General features: G+C 42.5%; 2 protein-coding genes across 4 annotated transcripts in view; one reads left to right on the top strand and one right to left on the bottom strand.

Moving 5' to 3' along the window:
• Positions 1-348: 348 nt before the first annotated feature.
• NPHS2 (NPHS2 stomatin family member, podocin) lies at positions 349-27,589 on the bottom strand. Of its 3 annotated transcripts, none has more exons than XM_059875454.1 (9): positions 27,426-27,589; positions 19,136-19,476; positions 15,173-15,276; positions 11,158-11,230; positions 10,199-10,281; positions 7,149-7,352; positions 4,089-4,144; positions 2,603-2,681; positions 349-1,287 (listed from the first exon to the last, which is right to left on the bottom strand). In XM_059875454.1, the coding sequence occupies exons 2-9, from the start codon at positions 19,407-19,409 to the stop codon at positions 1,009-1,011; spliced, it is 1,152 nt and encodes a 383-aa protein (XP_059731437.1). In that variant the 5' UTR covers positions 19,410-19,476; positions 27,426-27,589; the 3' UTR covers positions 349-1,008. The 3 variants fall into 3 exon arrangements, with proteins under 3 accessions (XP_059731437.1, XP_059731436.1, NP_001193036.1); XM_059875453.1 differs by having other exon boundaries at positions 25,807-27,589; NM_001206107.1 differs by lacking the exon at positions 27,426-27,589 and having other exon boundaries at positions 1,009-1,287; positions 19,136-19,409.
• TDRD5 (tudor domain containing 5) overlaps positions 19,888-27,612 on the top strand; it is an 86,388-nt gene continuing 78,663 nt past the window's right edge. Inside the window, exon 1 of the mRNA XM_024976874.2 lies at positions 19,888-19,977. The gene's annotated coding sequence lies outside the window, so the exon portion shown is untranslated. The remainder of the gene's footprint in view (positions 19,978-27,612) is intronic.

Consider the following 27,612-nt stretch of genomic DNA (forward strand, 5'->3'; position numbering starts at 1 on the left):
TGTCCAACTCTGTGAGACCCCCATCAGGCTTCTATACTTCTAATTATATAGAACAAGTTAATGGATAGTAAGACTTAAATTAGGGCATGTGTAGATCACATAATGTTACTAGTATTTAAAGAATAAATATTGGGTTGGCAAACTAGTTTATGTGGGTTTTTCCATAAGATGTTACAGAAAAACCAAAACAAATTTTTTGGCTAAGCCAAAAACTGGTAAATTCTATTCTGAAAGTACATCAGCCCTATATTTATCACAATGCTTCCTTAGATTATAAGCAACATGTACCACATAAGTGTTTTTATCCTTTTATTTCTCTATTTTAAAAAAGAGTCTCTATAAAAATAATTCATTTGAAATTCTTTAATTAGGTATAATTTTATATCCAGCTCAAGTACTAGAATATGTACTCACAAGTATCTCTCTTTCACTCAGAAATACAGAAGCATCACTGTGGTGCAGCTATCAGAGTCAGGTGCAAAAACCTTGGGTGGAGCATACAAGCTAGAGTGTGGAATGACAGGGAATTATTAAGACGTGCTTTTGAGGAGTTCATAGTAGGAGAGAAGCCTGAATCATAAGTATGAGATTACAACACAGTGTGATAAGCAAAATGATAGGGGCATGTAGAAAGGGCTGTGGGAGCAAAAGAACCCTTCCCAAAGGGGCTAGAGGGCATCTAGGGAAAGGGACATTTGAACTACATCTTCAGAAGTCAAAATTCAGCCATATGTAGACTCAAAATTCTTTCCGAAGTAGAATGCTGGCTAAAGCTCTTTCCCATAATTCCTCTGATCGATGATCCACCTAAACATGCTATATGGCTTCTCTGTCATTACATGATTTCACTGTCTTCCTGTGTGTGTTGCTGCACTGGGGCTTCATGCATTCCAAGGGCATTTCACATGGCAACAAAAGAAAGAGCGGGAACTGAGGACTGAGGGCCTTGCTCGGGGATGTAGCTGTTATATGGAGCCCTCTTTGCAGTCACATGATCCTTGTTTCTTCCTATAACATGGGAGAGTCTTTCTTTTTAGGATTCAGCGGCTCAACAGGTTTGGAAGGATTTGGTAAGGGGATGCCTCCTTGAGTTCTATTGCTTGGAGAAGACAGGAAATTAAGCAAGTCAAATGGCAAAGGTAAAACCACTGTGGAAGGTTTCTCTGTGGACAAGGATTGAAGGGTGTGCAGGTACCGAAGCTGAGCAGCGGCTGGAGTGCCTGATAGAATCTCCGCTGCCATCCTCAGGGACTCGGAGGCGGCCTTCTCCCCTTCTGCAGCAATCATCTAGACAGGGTATGCGAGGAAAAACAATGTGTGATTTTTCTTCTTTGCTCCATGAAGGTTTTAATCCTACTTAGGGTGATTCAACAAACAAGCACTAGTATCTACTGTGGGACAGGTGCTGCTAAGCACAGGGGAGCAGACTGCCTTTTTTCTTAAGATCTTGATCTAGGGAGAGAGAGACACTGTTGATTGTAATGGGCTTTCCAGGTGGCACTAGTGTTAAAGGATCCACCTGGAAGTGCAGAAGATGCAAGAGGCTCAGGTTCAAATCCCCTAGACGAGGAATGGTAACCTACTCCAGTATTTTTGCCTGAAAAATTCCATGGGCAGAGGAGCCTGGTGGACTACCATCCATGGGGTCACAAAGAATTCATTGTAACTTGGTGCAGAATTTGTTAAGAGCTATGACAAGTAGAGATGAAGTGTTAGGGGAATTACTATGTCTGGTGGGCCTTGGAAGAGTAGTAGGGTTTTGCCATTTTAGAGGAAAGGTTGGCCAGCATTCCAGGCAAAGACATGCAATCCTGAAAGAATGACTCCCAACTCAGGTTAGCATTTCAGAAGAAAAAGCACGAAAAAGGTCACCACCCAAATGTCCCCTTAAAGTGAGCAAAGGGCATTAGACTCAGAGATCTAGAAGCTGCTCTGCCCAGAGGACTGCCTTCCTCCCCATCTTTGTCCACCAATGCTCCAAAGTTATCCACCCTCTTGGTAGATGGATACCATCCTTACCTGCTTTCTGTTCTTTAAGGGGAAATCTGCCTCCCCTCCAGCCCTCATTTTCCTCTTCCTGACTCCCTTCCCACCCACACCCAATCCTCTGGTAGCCACATCTTCTCACTGGCACGCCTGAGCAGAGGCCATGCATAGCACAGCCTCCCCTGGGCTCTAGAGATGAGGGAAGTGTGCTCTGACATGGTTGCACAGAGCTAAGGATACAGGCCTGGGTGTCATTAACCTAGAGGGGACCGGTGACGGTTGAGAGAAGAGGAATGGAGTTTGGGGAGATACCTTGGAAAGAGAGTGAAGGCAAGACTCAGGGAGGAGGAGGTCACTGTTACCAATAGCATTAGAGAGAGGGTGTAACAGGGAAAGAGATGTTGCACTGGTCAGTTAGAAGGCTGTGAGCATGCCCAAGGAGAACAATTTTAATAGTGTGGTATGTGCACAAGCCAGATTCCCCCCAGTGCCTGGATGGATAGGTGAGGAGTAAAGGGGAAATGTTCTCCATGAGGAGGCTTTCTTTTGCATTTTCTGGAGCTCCTCTGATGCTCCTCCACTGTGCGGGAGGATGGCATGCTCAGGGCTGGCTCACCCGCACTTTGGCTTGTCTTTGGGCTTCAGCTTCCACCGCCAATGAGTGTTGCAGCCCGGCCGGCAGGCGCACATCCTTACTGAAAGAGAAAGCAGGTGGGTAGGTGAGTGTGCAGGGCAGCTTTAGCAGCCGGAGCTTTCCGACAAACCTACCACCTTCTCTACGCTCGGTTCACGATATACAGTGGATTCTGATTAAGCAGAGTGCGCCACCCTAGACCTCTGCACAGACAGTGGGCAGAGAAGATGGGCTTAAGCATCAGTGCCTCCAATTTCTATTTTTATTTTTATTATCACTGATGCTGTAGTAGAGCTGTGGTTTTCTCTTTACAAGTAAAGCAAATTTTGTGTTGCTGTATTGGGTTGGCCCAGAAGTTCATTCGGGTTTTTCCATAGCATCTTACAGAAAATGTAAATGAACTTTTTGGCCCACACAACACTATGATAATTTTCCCACTTAAAGTTTAATCTGAATTCTGGCTATTAAATCTAAATAATGACAACAGCCTTGAAGAGCCATGCTATTAATAACGAGGGAAGTCATCTAAGTTGACAAAAGAGGACTGAATCAAAAAGGGTAGAACTGACCAAGTACTTAATCTACTGCATAAAACATACAAAATTGGATTTTTTTCCCCTGATGGTAACTATAAAAAGTACATAGAAAACAACTTAGCAGTTCCTCAGAAAGTTAAATATGGAGTTACCAGATGGTCCAGTAATTTCACACCTACGTATATACCCAAGAAAAGTGAAAACATGTTCACATATCAACTTGCACATGAATGTTCATTGCGGCCTGATTCATAATGCCCCAAAGTGGAAGCAACCCAAATGTCCATCAACTGAGAGTAGATCAACAAAGCGTGGCATAGCCAGTCACACGATGGCATATTATTCAACTGTAAAAAGGAATGAAACACTGATTCATGCTATACCATGGAGGGACACGGAAAACATTATGGTGAGTGAAGGAAGCCAGACACAAAAGGCCACAGATTGTGTGATTATGTTTATATTAAATTTTTAGAATAGCCAAATCTAGAGAGACAGAGAGGAGTCAGTGGTTGTCAGGGGCTGGGGGTTGAGGCAGAAATGAAGAGTTCCTGCTTAATGGACACAGGTTTTCTTTTGGAGATGATAAAAATCTTCTGGAATTATATGGTAGTGGTGGTTTGTGTCTGTGAATATACTAAAAACCACTGAGTTTCAATTTTAAATGGTTAAAAATGATGAGTTTTATGTTATGTGAATTTTACCTTAGAAAATGTTTAAATCCATAGAAAATACGACAGTTATTTACCCAGATGTTCATAGTGGTTGTGTTATAGTTATAATATGCAAATTTTTCTTTCTTCCAAATTTATGCTAATATAGACGTCTACAGTACTCATTCAATGAAAATAATTTTTCAAATAGAAGTTTTTAAATAAAATCAAAATATTTCTCTTCATCGTATTGTTCTTCCTGGTTAATTTCCTACCCACATTTCTGTTCTCTCCACTTTGATTCCCCAAATACAGGTCACTGCATCCAAGGCAACCTGTGGAAGGAAGAGTTGAGACGTCAGTGGGAACCTCTGGTTGCACGGATGGCCACTGCACTGAGAAAGCACATTTCTTCTGAAAGGACATTATGTCCTTCCCTTTTTCATTTTAACATTATAAGGCCTTGCAAAACACTGTTTAGTTTGCACAGTGCCACTCAACAAGTCGGAGAAGGCAATGGCACCCCACTCCAGTACTCTTGCCTGGAAAATCCCATGGAAGGAGGAGCCTGGTAGGCTGCAGTCCATGGGTTCGCTAGGAGTTGGACACGACTGAGCAACTTCACTTTCACTTTTCACTTTCATGCATTGGAGAAGGAAATGGCAACCCACTCCAGTGTTCTTGCCTGGAGAATCCCAGGGACAGGGGAGCCTGGTGGGCTGCTGTCTCTGGGGTCGCACAGAGTTGGACACGACTGAAGTGACTTATCAGCAGCAGCAACTCAACAAGTACTTGTGGAATTAAAGATGGTGTGGTAGGCTGACTAATGGGTCCTAAAGACATCTCTGGAACCTGTGAATGTCACCCTAAAAGAAACTCTGCAGATGCAATATAAGTTCAAGGTTCTTAAAATGAAGGCCTTATCCTGGATCTTCCCAGTGGGCCCAAAAAGCAACTGCAAGGGTCCTCATAAGAGGGAAGCATGGTTGGGGTGGGGGACATCTGGCTACAGAGGAGGAGAAAGTGATGTGATGGTGCAAACAGAGGCTGGAGTGCTGTGGTTTGAAGACAGAGGAAGGGGCCACGATCTAAAGAATGCAGGCGGCCACCCAACGCTGAAAAGGGCAAGGAAATGGATTCTCCTCTCCAAACCTCCAGAAGGAACCAGCCCCTGCTGACACCTTGACTCTGGCCCAGTGAGATGTGTTTTGGACTTCTGGCCTTGAAATCATAAGATAAAACTGGTGGTGATTTGTGGTATTTTGTTACAAAAGCTATAAGAAATAATAGAGATGGTATGTTTGTTAAATTTGCTCTAAAATACATTTATTACTGGGGCTTCCCAGGTGGTGCTAGTGGTAAAGAACTCGCCTGTCAATGTGGAGACGTGAGAGATGTAGGTTCGATCCCTGGGTCAGGAAGATCCCCTGGAGAAGGGCATGGCAACCCACTCTAGTATTTTTGCCTGGAGAATCCCATGGACAGAGGAGTCTGGCGGGCTATAGTCTGTAGGGTCGCAAAGAGTTGGACACAACTGAAGCAACTTAGCACACAGCACATTTGTTAAATTTGTTCTAAAATGCAGTTAGAGAACCAATATTTTTAGTCTCTCTCTCATAGGATATTCTCTCCCATATAATATTCATTTATGGGAGCTTTCACTTCCTGTTGGTGGCACCCGTCTCCCCTACCTCCCCATCACAGGAGTGGGAAGAAAATGAACTGGAAAGGAGGGGCAGGCATGGAGGAATAGGTGGGCCATACTCTTTTTCCTTTTTAACTTATTTCTGATGATTTCTTGGGGACTAGATAGTTAGCTTAGTACACTGGGAACCCTGAGAAGACTAATTTGAGGGGTTGATGAGAGGAAGAAATGTTGAAAAAGACTTCACAGAGGAGGTGGCATCTTAAAGAACAATACAATTTTGCCGGTGGGGAAAAGGGAAGTATTTGGTGCAGTGCTGTGCTGTGCTTAGTCGCTCAGCCATGTCCAACTCTGCAAGAACAACCCAAGAGGAGGCATGGAAGCATAGTCACTGAATGCTGGAGAAACACTCGCCTAGAATATCAGACACACCAGAGGAAAGACAGCAAAGCTGAGGCTACAACAGTTGGGTCATTTATTCACTCATCCAAAAACCCAGGATCTGGCTACTGTGTAAGAGCCCAGGACCAAGTACTGAGGGCAAAAAGATGAATAAAATATGACCCCTGACAGAATGGAGTTCAAGGTCTGGGGAAACAAATGTGTAAATACATAAATTATAATTCAGCATAACAAGGGCAAGCTGGAATGTCAAGCATCTGGACCTTATCCATTATCCCTTGAGGAGGGATAAACAGAAAGAGAGGGATGAAAGGAGGATAGAGGGAAGCACACAAGAGTGGTTTTTAAATTCCAGAGCAGCAACTTCTGCGTGTCTTCTTGTTCTAACTTTCTCTCTTTGCAGCTTTTCTTATTTCCTGAATTCTTCCATTTTCACTAGGATGCTAATCCCAGTTTTATCAGTGATGAATTGGATAAGCCACAAATATTCGGACACCTCATTGTCTCAGCTGTGTCTGCCTAGGCCTCATCAAGAATAATTATTATCAGTGCCTTCAATCCTTTGCTGCTTCTGTAGGAGGTCTTCCTTTAGCTAGACTTGATCGTAACCTCCTAACTCAGTTCAGGGCCTGGGCGCCTCTTGGCCTCAATGACAGCCTCCATCACTGATGGTAATTACCACTTGACTGGCCGGCTACCTAGAATGCTGCTCTCTTCTCATCTCTCTTCTGAACACCTCTGCCAACTTGTCCTGGTAAGAATCGTGGACACCCACCCTGGTTGTGAGCGAAGTTGCTGAGCTTGCTCTCTGCGGGGCTAGATGCTGCTGCTTGTGAGGCAGTTCTTGTTTTTCTCTCTTTTCGCCCCAACTCAATCAAATCTGGATCATTGATTGGGTAATTAACCACTTAAAGGTCTGTGATATTTTGCCTCTTTTAACCTGATAAAGTTTTTCAGTCTTTATCACTATTTAACTTTGCTTGTTTCCCCAACTAGACTGTAAGGTCCCCAGATTCATTCCTTATCATCTTTTCATCCCACCAACCCCTCCTTCCAGCCACTGGGGGAGGGTGAGAAGAAAAAGTGTGGCAATGACTGACTAATCGCACAGATGGGTGACTAGGACCGGTTCAGGGACTGATTGGCAACCTCTTAACTGGCAGCTCCTTTCGGGGCTGTACCTTTAACAGTGAATGCATGGCACATGGAAGATTCAGTAAATGGTCAACGAAGAAAGGAATAAAAGGCAAAGCAATATTTCAACATACTTGGTGTTAAACTCATCTAAGTACCTTTACATCTTGAGCAATGTTCTTCCTCTCAAGAAGAATTTCTGTGAGGGATCGATGTGCTAGGAGACGCTTCATGGTGGTTTGTACAAGGAATTGGACAGCTTTGGACACATGAGCAAGACTGTTTAGGAGAAGAGAGGCATTTTCCATGCGATAGTAGCAGATGGCATCTATCTCCATCACAAACATGTCTTTGGTTACAATCTAGGCAGAAAAAAAAATTTTGGATTACAGGCCTGATTCTTGGGCTTCTTTCCCACATAAGGATAGAGGGGTTAAATATGTCCAAAGGGTATTTTCTCAGAGAAAGATAATAGTAAGAAAAAAAAAAAGAGTAGTTGGCTCAGTCTTTAATCAAATAGACAATGAAAAAAAATATGGAGTTTGTATTAAATATACTAAACAACTCAATTTAAAGGAATCCTGTTACAAATCCTTTTGTAGAAAAATCAGGAATAATTCTCTTATATGAAAACATCCAGTTGATTGTATATCAGGTCTTTTAAAACTGATGCCAAAAAAACCTGCTAAAAGAGCAACACATTCTGGGAAACCAGTACTCAAGTGTATTGAGTGTATATTTAGAGGGCAGTTTGTGATACGTATCAAAAGCCCTAAGAGATGTATGTGTACAACATTTCCTTTTTTAGACAAAAGGATATATTTTCAGGATTTAACTGTAAAGATGTGATTCACAGTATTGCTTATTGTAAGAAAAAATGAGAAATAGAGAATTCCCTGGCAGTCCAGTGGTTAGGACTTGGCGCTTTCATTGCTGGAGGTCTGGATTCAATTCCTGGTCTGAGAACTGAGATCCCATATCCCATGCAGTGCCTGTGTGCTTAGTCATGTCCGACTCTTTGCGACCCTTTGGACTGTAGCCCTCCAGGCTCCTGTGTCCATGGGGTTTTCCAGGCAAGAATACTGGAGCGGGTTGCCATTTCCTTCTCCAGGGGATCTTTCTGATCCAGGGATTGAACCCACATCTTCTGTGTCTCCTGCATTGCAGGTGGATTCTTTACCCACTGAGCCATCAGGGAAGCCCATGCCATGCACTGCAGCAGCCAAAAAAGTTTAGAAATAATATCAACAATGGGGAATTAGTTGAGTAAATTCCAGTTATTAAACTCAATCAGTTAAGTAAATTAATTGAGTAAAATCCACATAATGAAATGCTGTGTGTCTATTTAAAACAGAGGTAGAAACATAGCTAATATGGTAACAGTATATTTTTGAGTGAAAAAGGATAGGTGACCAAATAGTATGTATGGTATGATTGATATATATGATGTATATATGATGTGTATGTATATATATATATATATACACACATACTTGTCTGAAAGTATAACCACATATATAGAAAAGTTTGAAGGATACATTCCAAAATATCAACTCTGTGGGTAACAGGATTAGGTGTATGTTTTATTCCTTTTTTACATTTTGTTATCTAAAATAAGCCTTTTAAACAAATATCATTTTTATTCACATTTCTGTTTGCCAGAAGAAAGAATGAGAAAGAACCTCAAACTGAAAGTAGGAGACCTTTTAGGAAAGCCTTATAAATCAGAATCAGTAACAGGAAAGTCTAGATGTAAACTCAACATTTAACTTTTAATTGTGGTAAAATGAACAGAACATCAAATTCACCATCTTAACCATTTTGACATGCACAATTCAGTAGGATTAAGTACATTCACACTGTTGAGCAACAAGCATCCAGAACCCTTTTCATCCTGCAACACTGAAACCCACTGAACACCTGTCAGTTCTCTCCTCCCCCAGTCCCCACAACCATCCTTCACTTTCTGTTGCTCTGAATTTCACTCCTCGAGGTTCCTCATACAGAAGGAATCACACAGTATTTGTCTTTTTGTGACTGGCTGATTTCACTTAGCATAATTTTCCCAAGGTTCATCCATGTTGTAGTATGTGCCAGAATTTCATTCCTTTTTAAGGCTGATTATTATTCCATTGCCAGTATATGCCACATTTTGTTTATTCAGCCATTGACGGGCACATGGATTGCTGCCACCTTTGTGGCTATTGTGAAAAACTGATGCTATGCACCCAGGTATATAAGCATCTCTTCAATTAGCCTGCTTTCAATTCTTTGGAGTCTATATACCCAAAAGTAGAATTGGTAGATTATATGGTAATTCTATTTTTAATTTTTGAGTAACTGTTTTCTACAGTAGCTGCACCATTTTACATTCCCACCAACAGTATACAAGGGTTCCAATTTCTCTACATCTTTGCCAACACATTATTTTGTTTTTTCTTAATAATTGCCATCCTAATAGATGTGAGGTGGTATCTCATTGTGTTTTTTATTTGCATTTCTCTAATGATTTTAGTGATGCAGAGCATCTTTTCACATGTTTATTGGCTATTTAAATATCATCTTTGGAGAAATATGTCCATTCAAGTCAAAGTATATACAATATATCATATATCGAGGGCAATCTTCTTTACTCAGTCATTCAATTTGAATATTAATCTTATCTAGAGAATATCATAACAGCAACATCCAGATGTATTTGACCAAATTATTGGGTACCATGCCTTAGTCAGGTTGACACATAAAATTAACTATCACTAAGGCCTTTGTCCTGGAGAAGGAAATGGCAACCCACTCCAGTGTTCTTGCCTGGAGAATCCCAGGGACAGAGGAGCCTGGTGGGCTGCTGTCTATGGGGTCGCACAGAGTTGGACACGACTGAAGTGACTTAACAGCAACAAGGCCTTTGTCCATTTTACTTGGATTGTTTGCTTACTTGTTGAGTTATAAGGTTTAATATATTTTGGATATTAACCTCTTATAAGAGATATTTGCAATTTTTCCCCATTCTATAAGTTGCCTTTTCATTCTGCTGATTGTGTCCTTTGATGTATCGGAGTTTTAAATTTTGATGTAGTCTCTCTCTCTCTCTCTCTCTCTCTTTTCCCTGCTTTTGAGCAAGGATAGTCATTTTCTTCTAGGCCAGAATTGGTAGAGTGCTTAGCCAGGAAAAATGTAGACAGAAAGCAAAATCCCCCACTTGACTTACCTCATGAAAGGGTATCTCCAAGGTTTGGAGACGAAGGTCAACCTTGTGGTAGGTATCCAGGCAGGGCAAAAAGAAGAAAAGGCCTAGAAGTGGGTGCGGGGGGGATAAGGGAAGTGACAGGTGAATAGCTGGCATGGAGGCTGTTTGGGGTTCACTTTTTCGGTGTCAAGTTGATGCTGCATCACTTTTCTTAGCCTCCATGGTCTATGCATGGACCATCGGGCCATCACACCTCCATCCTGTGTTGTGTTTTTTGTTGCTAAGTTTACCAAATAATTTGTTGTTCCATGGGGGACATGTTTAAGGGTAAAAGGAAAGGACTACACCAGGACAACAGGCATAATCAGGGCTTATACCCAGTAAAATGGGCTGTATGGTCAGCTTGGTCATGGTGCTGACCTGTCCAGATCTTGGGTTACACATCTGTCTCCTTCACCAGATTTAAACTCTCTAACACGAGTGTCTTATGCATTATTGTTAGCGTTAGTACCGAACTAATGGTGCTCTGTACAAAACTAGTTTTTCAATCCATGTGTGTACCAAGGTGACAAACTTTAGAGCCAGCAACCTCCATGTGGTATTTCTTATACTGGGAGTCCCAGAGGTAATCAGAACAACAGCATAGTGATACCAGCCTCTGGTTGGCTAGTTAGTCCTCACCCACCCAGTATAATGTGTAGGGTGCCTGACCATAGGTCCTAACCTACTTCCTACTCCAGCCAATCTGGCCCTGGCCTATGGCTCTCTGCATCCACTCTCTTTTGGTCGCTAGTGACCTGGTAGTAATGCTCTCTGAAGAATTTCTTAATAACCGGTGTTACAAATAACAGACTGAAAAATGAAGATATCATGAGTCAAGTTACTTCATGTAGTCTGAGGGCCATATTGCAAATAAACATGAATTGATGAAATTGGCAAGTCTCTTGCGGGGGGTGGTGTGTAAAGAAGATTGTTCTTACCAGGGCCTTTGGCTCGTCCAGGAAGCAGATGTCCCAGTCGGAATATAATTACTCTCTCATACTCCTGTACAACCTAAAGGGAAATATAATACTTTTGAATTACACTAAGAGAAAAAAATGAAGTCTTCAAAAGACCTTGGCATGACAGTGATTATAAGTATCAGAAATCTCTTGTTTTGAGAACCAAGAAAAAATTTCCCTTAAAACTTACATTTTCAAAATACATAGGAACCAATGAAAAAATATATTGGCCATGTTAATTTTTGAGCTTGTGGACAGAATTTTGATTAAGGACTCATGATTGTCTAAAAAATAATTGCTTCCACCAAATCAAAGGAATCACAGCATATTTAATCTTATGTTTTTGCTGTGACTGATGCATTAATAGCTTTTACATGAATCTCTTATTAGCTACATACAAACTTTATGGCAGACATGCAGGTGCTCAGATCACCCTTCAAGAAGAGCCTGCTATATGTTGTCTGTAGGTGACACACTTTCTAGTCAAAAACACAAACAGGTTGAAAGTAAAAGGATAGAAAAAACTACACCACACAGAGTAACCAAAAAATGGCAGGAATGACCACACTGATATCTGACAAAATGGAGTTTAAAACCAACACACCAAAATGTTACCAGTGATAAAGAGGGACATTGTGCAATGGTAAAAGTGTCAATGCATTAGGAAAGTATAACAACAGTAAACATGTATGTACCTAAAAATAGAGCTCCAGAATATATAAGGCAAAAACCAAAAGAAGATAAAAATAGACAATTCAACAATAATTGTTAGAGACTTTACTATCCCACTTTCAACTGTGGGTAAAAGAACTAGACGCAAGGTCAACAAAGAAAGAAAAGATTTCAACAACACCATAAGTGAACTAGACCTGACAGATATCTATGCATAATTCCACTCAACAATAGACGAGTACATATTCTTTTCGTGAAAACATGGAACATCTCCAGGATAGACCATGTGGTAGGCCATTTAAAAAAAACCTCAATAAATTTAGAAGGATTGAAACCATACAAAGTATATTCTCCTCTAACAATGAAATGAAATTAGAAATCAATAACAAAAGGATATTTGGGAAATTAAATCACACACTCTAACCAACAGGTCAAAGAATTTATCACAAAAGGAACTGAAAAACACTTTGAGATGAATGAAAACAAAACCTCAAGATACCAAAATGAATGGGATGAAACTAAAGCAATGCTTAGAGGAAAATTTATAGCTGTAAATATCTATAATAAATGAGAAGAAATATCTCAAAATAATACACTAATTTTTTGATGCTAGAAACAGAAACACAAACTAAACCCAAAGTAAGCAAAAAGAAAAAAGATTATAGTGGAAATAAATGCAATAGAAAATAGAAAAACGTTAGAGAATATTAATTGAAACCATAGTTGGACCCAAAGAACCATAGTTGGTTCTTTGAAAAGTTCAACAAAATTGACAAATATTTAGCTAGACTGACCAAGAAAAAAGAGAAGATTAAAATGTTGAAATCAGGAGCCAAAGAGGAATGACAGAGACATCACTACTATCCTTATAGAAATAAAAAAGATTATAGATGAAAATACTATGAACAACTATACACCAATAAATTAGATAACAAGTATAATAAACAAATTCCTAAAGAGTCATAAACTACCAAAACTGATTCAAGAAGGAAAAATAAAAGTGAAAAAGACCCAGAATTAAAAGATTGAATTAGTAGTTTAAAAATTTCCAACAAAGAAAAGTCCAGGGCCAGATGACCTCACTGGTAAATTCTGCCCAACATTTAAAGAGGAATTATTAGCAGTTCTTCACAAATTCTCCCACTTCATTCTCTGAGGCCAGGATTACCCTGATACCAAAACAAGACAGAGACATCACAAGAAAGGAAAACTATAGACCAATATCTCTCATGAATATAAATGCAAAACTCCTCAACAAGAATAACAAGCAACCTGACTCCAATAACATATTAAAAGGTTTATACACTCTAACCAAATGGGACTTATCCTAGGAATATATAGTTGATTTAACACCCAAAATTCAATGAATACAATATACCACATTAGGAGAATAAAGAGCAAATATCATGTCATCGTCTCAATGGGTGAAGAAAAGGCATTTGACAAAATCCAACACTCTTATGAAGATGCAGGAGAAGAACAGGGGGAAGGAGAGCTTGCGTGAAATTGGCAACAGCCTCAGCAGCATCTGCCGCCTTCCCGCCAAACACATGCTCTTCTTGGCCACTCTGGCCAGTGACTAAGAATGGCAGGGACACAAGGGCCTGGCCATTTCTGTCCATTGTGAGACTCATCTCCGAGACAAACTTCACTCAGGAGTTCCCTTTCAGTAGGTCCAAGACTTTCTTGAAGGTGTCCCCCAGTCTGAGGCTCCTTCTGTCCAATCCTTCCTTCCCCTTCTCAGATCACAAGTGTTAGATCTGCCTCATTCGCGGAAGGCTTTCCCTTCCCTACTTCTATCTCAATCTTTCTTACAATGTCTCCCCACAAATCCGTTGCACTTCTAATTCCATCTTGGTATGTTCTTCCTGAACTGACACAAGTCTTCATTTACTTCAGGGACAGCTTCAGACACACGTAAAACCACCTGTGTGTGCATGCCAAGTTGCTTCAGTCGTGTCTCGTGATCCTATGGACTGTTGCCTGCCAGGCTCCACTGTCCATGGGATTCTATAGGCAAGAATACTGGAGTGGGTTGCCATGCCCTCCTCCAGGGGACCTTCTGGCCCCAGGGATGGAACCTTCACCTCTTACCTCTCCTGGTGCCTGGTATTGGTAGGCAGGAGGAGAAGGCAATGGCACCCCACTCCAGTACTTTTGCCTGGAAAATCCCATGGACGGAGGAGCCCGGTAGGCTGCAGTCCATGGGGTCGCTAGAGTCGGACAGGACTGAGCGACTTCACTTTCACTTTTCCCTTTCATGCATTGGAGAAGGAAATGGCAGCCCACTCCAGTGTTCTTGCCTGGAGAATCCAGGGACGGGGAAGCCTGGCGGGCTGCCGTCTCTGGGGTCGCACAGAGTCGGACACGACTGAAGCGACTCAGCAGCAGCAGCAGGTTCTTTACCACTAGTGCCACCTATGGGCCCAAGATGTTTGTCATTCGTGATCTCTTGAAGTTGCCTGAGGTTTCCTGGATGTGTTAATAATAGGCATCATGACCTATACTGGGCTGGCCTTTGTGTTAGCATAGAGTGTAGATCAACTGGATATAGGTCCTGTCTTGAAGGGGCTCTCAGTCTAATGGCAGAGATTGAAGTGAGTGAAAGTCGCTCAGTCCTGTCCGATTCTTTGCAAAGAAGAAAGAAAGTCAAGTCGCTCAGTCGTGTCCAACTCTTTGCAACCCCATGGACTGTAGCCTACCAGGCTCCTCCGTCCATGGGATTTTCCAGGCAAGAATACAGGAGTGGGTTGCCATTTCCTTCTCCAGGGCATCTTCCCCACCCAGGGATTGAAACCGGGTCTCCCGCATTGTAGGCAAACGCTTTACTGTTTGAGCCACCAGGGAAGTCCAACTCTGCAACCCCATGGCCTATACAGTCCGTGGAATTCTCTAGGCCAGAATACTGGAGTGGGTAGCTGTTCCCTTCTCCAAGGGATCTTCCCAACACAGGGATCAAACCCAGGTCTCCCTCATTGCAGGTGGATTCTTAACCAGCTGAGCCACCAGGGAAGCCCAAGAATACTGATGTGGACTGGGTATCCACAAACATTATACTTGTGGTAATTGCTAGAATGGATGAGAAAGGTGGGGGAGATGTGAGCACAAGGAAGGGAATGACAGTCTGGAGGAGTCAGGGAAAGCTTCTCGATTCTCTTTGAGCAGGTATAAACGAGTAACAGCTTTTCTGCAAAGTGAGTGGGAGTGAGCACATTCCTTGCAGAGCAGACAGCAAGTATCAAAACACAGAAATGAGAGTGGACATGGGGTGGCGAGTGAGAGACACCAGGGAATTACTTGTTAGGTCCTCATGGAATCTCACCTTTATGCAGAACCAGATAGAAAAAGGGAAGGTCACGATGATGAAGAGCAGGGATGTGAGGACAAGAAGCCACTCACAGGCCCCTAAACTGGAAGACTTGGTACCTTGAAAAAAGAAAAAGAAAAATTATATTGGAACTTCACCACATTTACTGACTAGCACCTCTAGCTCAGTCCTTGATATTAGGGTCGGATCAGTTTGTAGACTTTGCTGGACAGTTTGTAGAATGAGCTGAACATCAGTGTGGTCATTTCCCAGAGCCTGTCTGTGCGACGGGCTTTGGGGGCCGACGGAAGGTGGAATAGGCTCCTGGGAAGGCAGCGGTGGGCACCCTGCAACAAGCACAGCATCTGGACGTGTGGTCTGGGCTCCAGTTCTGGTGCCACCATTTTCTGTTCAGATGGCCTTAGCAAGGCACACAACCTCTCAGTTTCCTCATCTATTCAAGGAAATACTTTCATCACCTGACTATTTCATAATAACTGTCTCATGGGATATTTCATATCTGGCATAAGGATGAAATGACATATACACACACAAGCACTAAACTTTTTTTGTGTGTGTCTGTATGTGTGTGTGGTGTTGTTATTTGAAGTGATTCAAAACACATGTGTCCAGAGGTTTATCTTCCCTGAAATTACAACCCCATCTATCACTTGCCCCAATAACTGAAATTTCTGCATGAGAGCCCCTTCTTGTTTTCTTTTTAAGTTGCTTTTTGTTTTGTTTTTTTTTGGCTGCAACCCACAGCTTGTGGGATCTTAGATCCCCCTGACCAGGGACAGAACCAGGGACCCCACAGGGCAAGTTCCAACTCGTAACCACTAGAGTGCCAGAGAATTCCTGGGAGCCCCTTCTTTGGGTAAAGGTGTGGATCTTTAGACAATCTCTGAAAATCACCTTTGTGGGGTAATATTAGCCCATCTGTGCCTATAAAAAGGTGATAAGGAACTGGAGTACAGACCATCCAGGTTGCTTGAGTGATAAATGAAATGGTATTTATATCAGGGAAAGTTCATCTCAAGAACACAAGCTTCTTAGGGCCTTGTCTTATTTACACTGTGTCCCAGGACTAGAGTAGTGCCTGAAACATACATTCAGCAAATAATTCTTGAATGTAGAAAGGAAGGCGAAATGGATAGTGAAAATGATTTAAATGCAATAGTTACAGAAATCTCAAGAATTTTAATCTTTAGGTACTAGAATATTGGCCAAAGGGACACTATTTGTCAGTTTAAAAAAATCTCATAGAGAACTAGAAGGTGACTAAAGATTACAAATGGTAAGAAGCCTATTTTTAAGAGAAGGGATAGAAATGGATAACTAATTAGTGGGCCTTAAAATTTTATTTCCATGCTGGGAAAGTAACTGGAAAGGTCATCACCAAACTGATGTGCAGATTAATTGAAGAGGGCAGATAAACAAGATGCATCAGCACAAAACTAAGCTCAGTGCTAAATGCCAATCTGTGGTGGTTCCCAAATGGTGTCCCACAGAACACTAATCCCACAGGGTGCCCCACAGATCAAGAGTTCCCGGAATAAATGAGTTTAGAAAATACTGTGTAGTGTTCCCCTCCTGGAGCTCCCAACAGTCATGGGCATGCTGAAGCTAGGAGAATCCCTTCAGCAAAGAAGCCTTCTTAACTTTGTTTAACCTAGTATTTCCCAAAATTTGACCAGGTGATATTTTCTCCAAACGAATTCATGTTCCATAGAATTTATTTCTCATGCAACCTGTTTGGGGAGAGATGACTCTATCAGCATCACATTGGTTTTTACAATATTCTTTCCTGAGAGCAATAGTAGTGTTCTTGCCATGTTTAAAATAATATTTCATTTGCCAGTGATAAGCATGGTAAGTAAAAATAAATAAATGCACATACAGACAAAATGTACATTTTGTAAGTGAAGAAAGCCCTCAAAATTCCTTCATATAATAGTTAGGGATATGAACAGAAAACTAATATCTATACCCAAATATAACTTAGAAGTTTTACTATCAAAGTATTTTTCTCTTAAAATGAGTTCCTTGAACATCCAGTTTGTTAGGTTTAAATGAAACATCACATGTTAAAGTCAAAAGAGCCTTTAGATATGCCTTAGTGCGAGAATCCCCAACATTTCAATGAAGTGAAGCTTCTTTTTGTTTCTCCCAGTCTTAGGTAGCCTGGTAGAAATGTGGTGCTACATGAGGAGGAGAGGGGGTATTGCTGTGTCTGCTCCCCTTTCCTCTGGGAACCACAGAAAGCTCCCAGTCAAGGACTCAGCAAGTGAGTCTCATCCTTAAGGTGACTCATCCCCTACTTGGGGGGCCTCGAGCTCTAGTGACTTTATAGCTGAACAGACGGAATGAGGCCCACAGTGTGAAGCTACTGGCCCAAGGCCACCACTAGCTGGTGGCAGTGCTGGAACCATGACCAGAAATCAGGCAGAGCACCCTGCAAGGATGGGCTTTTCAATAAGACTTATTCTGAGATTCTGGCTTCTCTAGTTTCCACCTGTAGGTCTTGGGCAAGTAACAATTTCTCAGCATTTTTTCTTATTTGTGCCATAGGAATGATACTACTCAGTAAAGCACCTAGCTTGTGCCTGGCACAAAGTAAGGGGTCCAAAAAATGGAGCTCCCTTCTTTTCCTACCCCACCCATATGATCTGAAGCACAAGACTTACCAGATCTCTAACCTCAGCATTAATGTAGCAGTGAATCCAATAACCCTTTAATAATCAGAAATTTCTGATCCATGAAAAGGCACCAGGTAGGAAAAACAGCCTTAACACGGTCAACATAAACCACAGCCCAACTGCTGGAATCTTTCTCAAGTCATAGCTTTCAATGCTACAGCATATGGGGCAGTGCTGCTGGCTGGGAAATGTTAAAATTTCATAGTCAGCAGAATGTAGTATAACACTATTCCTTATTTACCTTCCTTTAAAGTTAAACCCCCTTCATCCTATAATTATGATAGTGAGTTTTTGCTTCATTCATTATAAGATGGATTGAAGTCAGGGACTTCCCTGGTGGTCCAGTAGTTAAGATTCCACCTTCCACTTCAGGAGGCATGAGGTCAGTTCCTGGTCAGGGAACTAAGGTTCCACATGCCACAGGGTGTGGCCAAAAATTAAATTAAAAAAAAAAAAAAGGATTGGAAGCAGATAAATTTGTTCCTAAGAGTTGTTTCACCTGCAGAAGCCAAAGTGACGCTTTTCCCTGTGATTCCCTCCCTTTGGTCTAACTTGCCTCTTTTAGCTTGCAAAGATTCTGCTCTGAGCATTTATATTATATGTCTATTCTTTCCAGGCTTTGTGTAAGATGCACACTTTGAGTGTTTATCTTAGCTCATTTTAATGTTTATGTTAGCTCATTTTATCCTCACAATTACCCTCTGTGGTGGGTACTCTCTGTTGGTATCCCCATTTGATAGATGGGTAAGGCTCTGCCTATGATCAAATGGTTAGTTGAGATCTGGCTTTTCTGTACTTGGCTGTCTCTACTTTTTAGAAAGACCGATCAGCACAAAGAAAGTGTAAAATGCTTTTAGGTTAAGTCTGATGAAGAGCCGAGAATAAGCTACAAACTACCCTGAATCATCAGCTCCTGCATTTCTTAAACTAGGGGCCCACATACTCTTCCAGACACAGGAGCAGCTGCAAGGTTCCTTTGGCATGTTGGTCCCCAACCTGGACCACACTCCCTCCCACCTCCCAACCGTGGCTGACCCCTGCCATCAATGGTATTTGGTGGATGTTATTTGTATTTCTTCTGATGCATTTTGGTCTTCACCACTGGTGGGTCAGCGGGTCCTAATTCGCTTTCATTTCCTGGGAATCTGAGCAGGTCCAACCGGCTGCTCTTACCTCTGTAGCTCTCAGGGAGGTGACTCGTTGCACCCTAACTAACATTTCTTGGGTACCACTTGGAAACACCGCACCCTCTCCCGGGGCCTCAGCCTGCCCGCTGTACCTTCCTCGGGCCGCTCGCTCTCCAGCAGCGCCACCACTTCGGTGCCCTCTTCGCCAGAGCCCCGGACTTCATCCACGTCCACCACAGTGGCTGCCGGCGCTCGGGGCTCGCCCGGGCTCCCTGCCCGCCCGAGGGCCGGCTGCTCCGGCTCGGCATCCCGGCGCCCGCGGCCTCGGCCGCCCCTGTCTGTCTTCGCCCTTTTGCTCTCCTTGTGCGAGGAGCCGCTGCCTCTCCTGTGGGCGTCTCTGGAGGAGCTGCGAGCCCTCTTCTCCATCCTCAGAGCGACCCGGCCCGGGAGTGCGGTTCCTGCGGCGTCTCTTGGCAGTGATGCAGGCGCATCCCTGGGGGAGAATATAATGACCGTGAGCGGGGGCGGGACACCAGAGGTGTGCGGGCGGGGCTCTGCTCAAGGTGAAACCCGACAGCTGTTTCTCAGAGGAGCCGGGGTCCGGGCGCGCCGCCCTTGAGACTCGGTGCCACCTTCAGCAGTGAGTTTGTGTGAGAGCCCGTGTGCCAGGTTAAAACGTTTTAAAATGTGTTTCTAGAGACGAACATTTGAACTGAAATATCACGCAGGCCCGCAAACTGCTGAAGGTGTGATGGCACTTTGCTTTACGATTTGTTAATATTGTATGAATTAGAATATGTGGTCCCCGCGTAAGGCTAGAGAGATTAAGGGACAGAAAAGGTTGTCCAATGAGGGTAACTTTAAGGTAAAATTAGAAACTTCTCTGCAAGCACCACCCCTCCCCCCACCTCTCCCTTAAGATCTTCTCAAGGCTATCTTTCCTCTCCTAATTTACTTGATGTCCTGGCCCTACTCTTTCTGCCGAAATTCACAGGTAAAGGTGTTGGCTGACTACTCCTGGGAAGATTCACATTTTAAAAGGGGCGAAGTGGGTGGGAGTGGGTGGGGGTGAGGAAAATTCTCCCAGACCTCTGCTTACACTCACACATGCTCTCTTATTTATATTTCTCTTTTACTAATTTATTATTTTACTAATGCTTAAGCCTGCTGATGTTGCTTCTTGAAGAATCAGAAGAGCAGGGATCTGATTTAACTTTTTTAGGGAAAGGGCTACTTTTGTTTTTGGCTAAACCCTGTTCCCATTCTTCCTTCATGAAGGCAAGAGTTTTGCTTTTTTAAGCCTTACTGGCCATCTCCACTCAGCAGTACCCTGGCAGTACCCTGGGGTAGCTGCCCCACCTGCATCTGAGGAATTTGAAACATTGAATGGATCTATTTCTTTTTTATTCTCTATTAATAATTTCTCACTGAATAAGGGGTTGTTCTGGATAACCAAACTCAAGATTTATGATTCTACTCAAATAGTTCATTACAGTATGGTAGAGATAATGATCACTTAGTTTTAATTTTCCAATATTTATTGAGTTCACATAGTGATAGCTTTTTTTCTTTCTCAAAAACTTTATTAAAGAATGAGGACTGGGAGACTTTCCTGGTAAGTGGGTAAGACTCCATGTTTCCAAAGCAAGGACTGCAGTTTCTGAAGTAACTTAAATTGACTCTGGAAAAACCATTCCATTATTTTCTTCCATATATTCTGAGTTAGGTCACTGGGAATATAATAATTAAAAGATTTGTAAAAAAAGTCAAATAGATTTATTTTTTACTGTCTAAACCTGAATATTGTGTGGACTACATAGGGAGAGTAAATGTTTCTTTTCAAGTGCCTGACTCAGTATTTTTTCCCCATAACAGTATACTGAAAAAATTTTTGAAGTTGCATTTGGCCCAAAGGGGGAAAAATATGATTATTTAGTATTCATTACAAATTAATAGTTGCTATTAAACATAGCTAGTTTATCATCTTTAAAGATTTTCCTATTTGCAAAAGCATGAAACTGTAGCATTTATTAATTTTTTCTCATCTTTTGGTTCTGTTATGTATTAATTTGACCTAGAGTCCTAGCTGTAGACTCTTAAACTAAAATTGTACCTCAATTTTTGAACCAAGAATTGGCGGGATATCTGGCCAAATTACATTCTCAAAGCTGTACCTTCTCCCCCAATAAGATTTCTTGTAGGAGAAAAATTGATGAGAAAAAGCCATATTTGATTGTTGCAGCCCATGTTGGGTACTTGTTCTCAGTCTCCTCTGCTGTTATATAATCACTACTTCATTTTCTATATCCATTTATAACACTAACACAAGCATCTGCTTATATCACAAGGCTCTTTGGATTATGAATGACAATGACAATATCTGAGAAAGGGGGTAACATTCCGTGTTAAAAAAGTCAACAGCTGAGTGCTGAGGTAGCAGCACTAGTCTCTAGCTGGCTGGCCTCATCTCTTCTTAAAATGATGATGCTGTTTTCTTTTAGATTCCTTTTTAATTGAAAGTGTGTCAGTCATCCCTTTGCTGAAAATATATGTGCACAGCTTTATCTCTTAATACATTAGCCCTTGTTTGGGTTTGTTATGAGCCTGACCTCTGTGGGAATGGAGTTATCAGGAGAGGGAGAGGACCAATTAAACTTGCTGGCTTTGAGTTTGTTTCTAAGACAAAGGTCATGAAAGATTTCAAGGCTTTCTAAGTTAATATACTTATTCTCATTTAGCAGCTTGAAATTTTATATCTATAATTAAGAGTGAATATTTATACATCTTATTTAATGGAAAAGTTGGAATTCATTATCACTAGATAAAATTGCAAATACTTTAAAGCTGGAAGAAACTACAGGGACTTAAATTTAACTTTGTCAATTTGTAGGTGGCAGAGAAACCAACCAGGAGGGCACAGTAGTGGTCTAGGAAAGCGATGCTGATGAAAGCTGGCTTTGGCAGTGGGGATGGCTTAGATTTATTTCTGAGGTAGAGAAATAGCAGAATTTAGTGACTGCATGGAGTTATGAAGGGGGTAGTGGGGGTGAGGGGATAGAAGACTCGAGAGATTTTTACCTTTATAGGTTGAGCAGTTGGTAAATAACTGCAGGCATCTCTGTTAGACCCACTTCCTCTAATTACTCTGCTCTCAAGTGTTTCAAGTTCTGGCCTTCTTTGCCTGGAGAGGCAGTTGTCTACTTGTTAGGTGTAGGTAAGACTGCCTGGACTTTTCTCTCATGAATTCACTTCATAGATACATAGTGAGCGCTTACCGTATGTTAGCATTGCTCACCTCTGAGAATGTAAAGCTAAGCCATGTTCTTGAGAAACAGAGTCTAACAGGGAGAAACATATGTAAACATACAGGTGTGATAAAGTGTGTATGTTATGACAGAAGGATCTACAGCAGGGTTTCTCGGCCTCAGCGCTGTTGACCTTTTGGACCAGATAATTGTTGCAGGGGACTTTCCTATGCAAGATCTTTAGCAGCATCTCTGGCCTCTACCCACCACAAGATGCCAGTAGTACCAATCCTGAGACATTGTCAAGTGTCCCAAAGGGACAAAATTGCTCCTGGTGGGAACCACAGATATCTATATGTTACCATGGGGACCCAAAGGAGAGGACAAGTAATCCTGAGTAAAGTCAGAGAAAACCTAGATTAAGCCATATTAAGAGGCGGGCAGGTGATTCTCAGAGGGCTTCAAGAACTGGGCCTTCCAGCAGATCAAACGACTACATGAAATTCCTAATCAAGGGTTTTTGATAAGCTTTAAATATTTTTTGTTACCATGGATGAGAAATGTGTTCACTCAATTTTTAAAAAAGATTTATTTTATTTATGGCTGTGCTGGATCTTGGTGGCTGCCCACAGGCTTTCTCTAGTTGCAGCGATCCCTGGCTACTTTCCAGTTGCAGTGGGCAGGCTCATTGTAATGGTTTCTCTTCTTTCGGAGTATGGTACAAATGGATTTCAAATTCAACCAAACTTTTTCCAAACCAGTATTTCAAAATAAAGATAAAACTTCAGGCATGGAATTGGCCGCAAGGGCTAACGCCCGCTGCGCAGGAACCCCCACCTCGCTCCCGGCCCTTCGTGGGCCTAGTTTTAAGCTGCGCAGCCTCCTTGCGAACCGGAAGCGCTTCGTCTGGCGCTCCTGAACTCAGAAAACTGGCGGCACCCAGCTTCTTGCAGCAGTTCAGTGAGTGTCTGGCTCTTACCTTCCTTCCTGGAGGCCTGTGAGCATGCCAGCTGACCCCACTTGGTCGCCTTCTGAAAAGTCTGGGTGGAGTCTTTTGACCGGAGGGGTCCCCAGCATCTCAGACTTCCCCCCCAACCCTCAAGCTACCCTTACGGGCTGAGAAAATCAATCCGATAGACCGCACACCAGTAATCTATTCAGGACAATGAATCGGGGTGGGGGTAGGGTAGGAACTGCAGTTCTCACTGCGGCCATCAGAATCACTTGGGGCTTCCCTGGTAGCTCAGCTGGTAAAGAATCTACTTGTAATACAGGAGACCCCTGTCCCATAACCTGGGTCGGGAACATCCCCTGGAGAGAGGATAGGCTACCCACTCCAATGTTCTTGGGCTTCCCTGATGACTCAGACGGTAAAGAATCCGCCTGCAATGCGGGAGAGCTAGGTTTCTGGGAACCCATTCCTGGGTTGGGAAGATCCCCTGGAGGAGGGCATGGCAACCCACTCCAGTATTCTTGCCTGAAGAATCCCCATGGCAGAAGGAGCCTGGTGGGCTCTAATTCATGGGGTCACAAAAAGTCGGACACAACTGAGCGTCTAAGCGCAGCACAGAATCACCTGGAGGGTAATTAAACTGCGTTGTCGGGCTCTTCCTGCCCCTTCCCCAGGTTCTAGTTGAGCAAGTCGGGGGTTGGGTCTGATGATTTGTAACAAGTTTCTAGATTGTTTTGATGCTCTGTAACTACAAGTCGGGAATCCCTAGCTTAGAGGTTAAACAAAGTGTTTTCTAAATACTCTGTTTAAAGCAGCCCCTTCTCACTCCGGCTTACCCTGGTTTATTTTTCTTAAGTTATCGTTACTTGACGTTTTATATATTTATCTGCTTTTTGTTTGTCCTTAGTTAGGTCCAGGAGAACAGAACTTTGTCTTGCTCTTGTAGTTTCATATTTTAGTAGTGCCTGGCACATGGTAGGAACTAGAAAATCTGTGTTATTTGAATGAACATGCGTTTTGGAAGGCATGAGTCAAAGCTGAACGTGTGAGAGTGAAAAAGGTCACTCAGGAAGAGGGGGAAGACTGAAAAGGAGAAGCCAAGGACAGACCCTGGTAGGTGTGGACATTTAATGGGAAAACAGAAATAGGAAATAAGGGCAGAAACCTAGGTGCCAAGCTCAAAGCAGCAGCATTACAGACACCCAGAGAGGAGAGATTTTCAGAAAGGGAGGGGACACAGAGAGGAAGCAGTCACCTACCATGGAAAGATTGAAAAGTTCTTACGATTTGTCAGATTTGTCATTGGTGGTTTTGATAAAACTAAGATGTTCAGAGTAGCAGGCTGAGTGCTTTGGATTGAGGAGGGAATGGTGGATGAAAAAGTGGGGAAAAGTGAGCGTGGACTGTTTATTCAAGGATTTGGCCAAGAAGGAATGGCTGGAGGATGTCCGAAAGAAAGTGTTTCTTTCTCTGTCTCTCCCTCTCTCTGTGTGTGTCTTTGGGAGTCAGAGCCAAGTCATTTTCTAGTGGTGAGGCAGGAATATGTAAAAAAGTTTAATAGGGATGGCAAAGGTTTAGCGTAATTGTTGTGAGGAATAGAATTGAACAGACATCAAATGGCCCCAAGTTGGGCATAATGTTAAACTTTGGGAGGTTGGAATGCTGCCCAAGTTCTATCATGAGCTTCTAACTCACCTCCTCCTTCACGGACAGTGTTTTCAAAAGATTCTCTCATACTTGTCATGGGGCATATATTAAAGCTTCAGAAGCTTAAAACACACATACACACACCACCACACAAAACTCGTTATTGGCTGTTTTTTAAGGTAGGAATGCTGGTAGGAGCAGCTGCAATGGAAATATACTCCCAGATACAGGCAGGGGATGGGAGGAGACCAGGTGGAGACAGTTAATTAATAGAAGAAAAGTGTGCTCTGGTCATGATAATGGGCAGGATGGAAAACACATTGGTCTGACTCACAGAGTTGTCTGGTTGTGGTAATTAATTGTAGGGTCCCAGGGATGAAATCAACAAACAACTCACTAAGTCTTTTTGATTTGTGTAATTACAAAAGCAAACAAACCAACAAAACACAGTTCTAGGTCTGGGGAACAGAGGACTCTGAATGAGAAACATGACTTGTCAGTTCTGTTCCAAGAACTAAATGAGATTCCAGGAGTGTAGCCTAAATATTCTTAAAGAAGGATGCTGCTGAAACACTGTACCTAAGTACTGCAAACCTTTTCTCTAGCCTTTCCCCAAAGGCCTTGGAACCCCTTATGGATAAATGTTCTGGCAAACAGGAGGAACTCAAACTTCTTAGTACCTGTCACTAATTTCAAAAGAACACGAATATCACTGTGTGCTATCAACATTCTGAGAATATAGGGGTTAGGTGATAAATGAATTAAATTCTGGTCCAAGTTCACCTTTGGGCAGGGCTAGTAGGACTGTGAATTCATCCTGTGGTTAGTACCCTACTCGCCAAGTGAATAGCTGGAGTAGGTAATCTTAGCAACTGACAGAATTCTTACATGGGCACCTTCACTCATTGAGTAAGGGCTATTCTGGTAGAAAATGCCAAGTCAAGTGCCAAAATAGTACATCAAAAGCATTACTACATACCTGCAGAGTGTCTCCATCAAAGGCAAGAAAGATGCTAAGGTGATGGTTCCCACCTCATTCCAGTTTAGCCACTACATAAGTCTGACAGTTTTCAGAGAATGACAGTCCATTATAAACCCAAGCAAGTGATGACTTCAAGTGTAGCTTAACTCTTCCAAATGGGGTCCCCTTATTGAAGCAACTCAGCCCCTGACACTCAGGTTGCAGTTATTGATCTGAGATTTAGCTCCAGAATATCTTGGTAAAAATCTCTTATTTTCACATTATGTGCCAATAACTTTCTAGATTCGATCAAGAGTTTTGTTTTTACTGCCTATCACTTTTTTATATCCTTGTTCATTTCTGTCAGTTTCTTCAGTTTAAAGTGGGGATCATAATTGTACTTTTTCAGATTGTTAAAATTTGATAATCTACGTTAAGAGCATGTAGTAAGTGCACCATATGTTACCTATAACAGTGAAAATCAGGGATATGGTTTTTCAATTCATTGTTCATTTTGCTCTCAGGTTGTTTAGTGAGATGGTAAACTTTCAGAATTTTCAGGTGTTCCATTTAAATGCTGATTTGGCTAGGGTAAGGATTTCAGTTTCAGCTTTAAAGACATTGCTCCATTGAGAAATCCAATTGCAATATAATTTCCATTGCTTTCTAGGTAACCTATTTCTATATAAAAGCTCTTCTCTTTCTTCTGGATGTTGTCTAGAATGGGATCTTAAGTTTATTAGTCATCCTACGGACTCAGTGGAACCATTTAATCTGAAAATTTGTGATTTTCTTCAAATCTGAGGCATTTTCTTTTTTCCAAATCTCCAACCCTCACCACCGATCTGTTGTTTGTGTAATACCTGTCATTCAGATGTTGGAGTAGTATCCAGCTGGATCCATTCTTTATGCTTCATCACTTTCCTTTTAGTTAATTTGCTATTTAGCCCTGTCCGTTTTGCTATCAACCAGCCCACAAATCTTTTCTGTGTTTCTGAGATTACTCAGTATTCTTGGTTCAGTGATGGAACATTTTGTTCCTTAGAGCTTCTGTCTTAATGTCGTGGGGTTTTAGGTCCAAGTAGATGTGTGCGCTCTGGTTTCTTTCTTGACTCATCCTCGGTTATCTTTTGGTTTTCTTGTTCCTTTAATTAGATTGTATATTTTAAGGTAAAAGTCTCCATACTCTGCCTTTCTAGTCTATACCTCTTAAACTACCATTATCTGGTTTTCAAGGCCCTTATACAACTGGCTTATTCCACCTATCCAGTAAAATACACCCCAGGTTATTTCCTCAAATACATCTTCTTCTTTAGTTTCCCAGCGCTTTTATCTCCAGTGAAGTTCTCCACTCATTCAGGAAGCCCTCGTTGCCCCACCCATTCCGCTCTGCTGGGAGCTGCATCTGTCTAGCTCAGGAGCGCTTCTCCACCAAGCATCAGAATTGCCTGAAGTTTCCTCCAATAGACCCAGACCTGCTAGAATCAGAGTATCTGCTGATCAGACCCGAGCATCTTTTTCACTTCTTAAAGAAGCTCCACGGGCGATTGAGAGGCACACCTAGGCTAAGAACCTCACAGCCTCCTTCTCCTCCGGCCTAGAGGTGTTTGGAGGGGTTCTTGTGCGCGCTGCCTCACCTCGTGCCTCCCAAGCACGTCGCAAGAAGTAGGCGCCGGCCATCCCAGAAGCTGCCTGGGAGGTGACCTAGGCGGCCCCAGGACTGGGACCGAACCCAGGCCAGATTCCGGAGCCACCAGTCCTACCTAACCGTCCCACCGGCCGTGAGCCCTCGGGGCCGGAACGCGGCGCCCGGAGCGCGGCGCC

Source organism: Bos taurus, chromosome 16, assembly GCF_002263795.3.
Source record: "Bos taurus isolate L1 Dominette 01449 registration number 42190680 breed Hereford chromosome 16, ARS-UCD2.0, whole genome shotgun sequence".
In the NCBI taxonomy this organism is placed as follows: Eukaryota; Metazoa; Chordata; class Mammalia; order Artiodactyla; family Bovidae; genus Bos; species Bos taurus.

Excerpts from the sequence above, each read along its gene's own strand:
- NPHS2 (XM_059875453.1), bottom strand. Across the intron at positions 11,231-15,172 it reads CTATCTGGTTCTGCATAAAG|GTTGTACAGGAGTATGAGAG; the intron begins GTGAGATTCCAT and ends ATTTCCCTTTAG. Across the intron at positions 1,288-2,602 it reads AAAGACAAGCCAAAGTGCGG|ATGATTGCTGCAGAAGGGGA; the intron begins GTGAGCCAGCCC and ends TACCCTGTCTAG.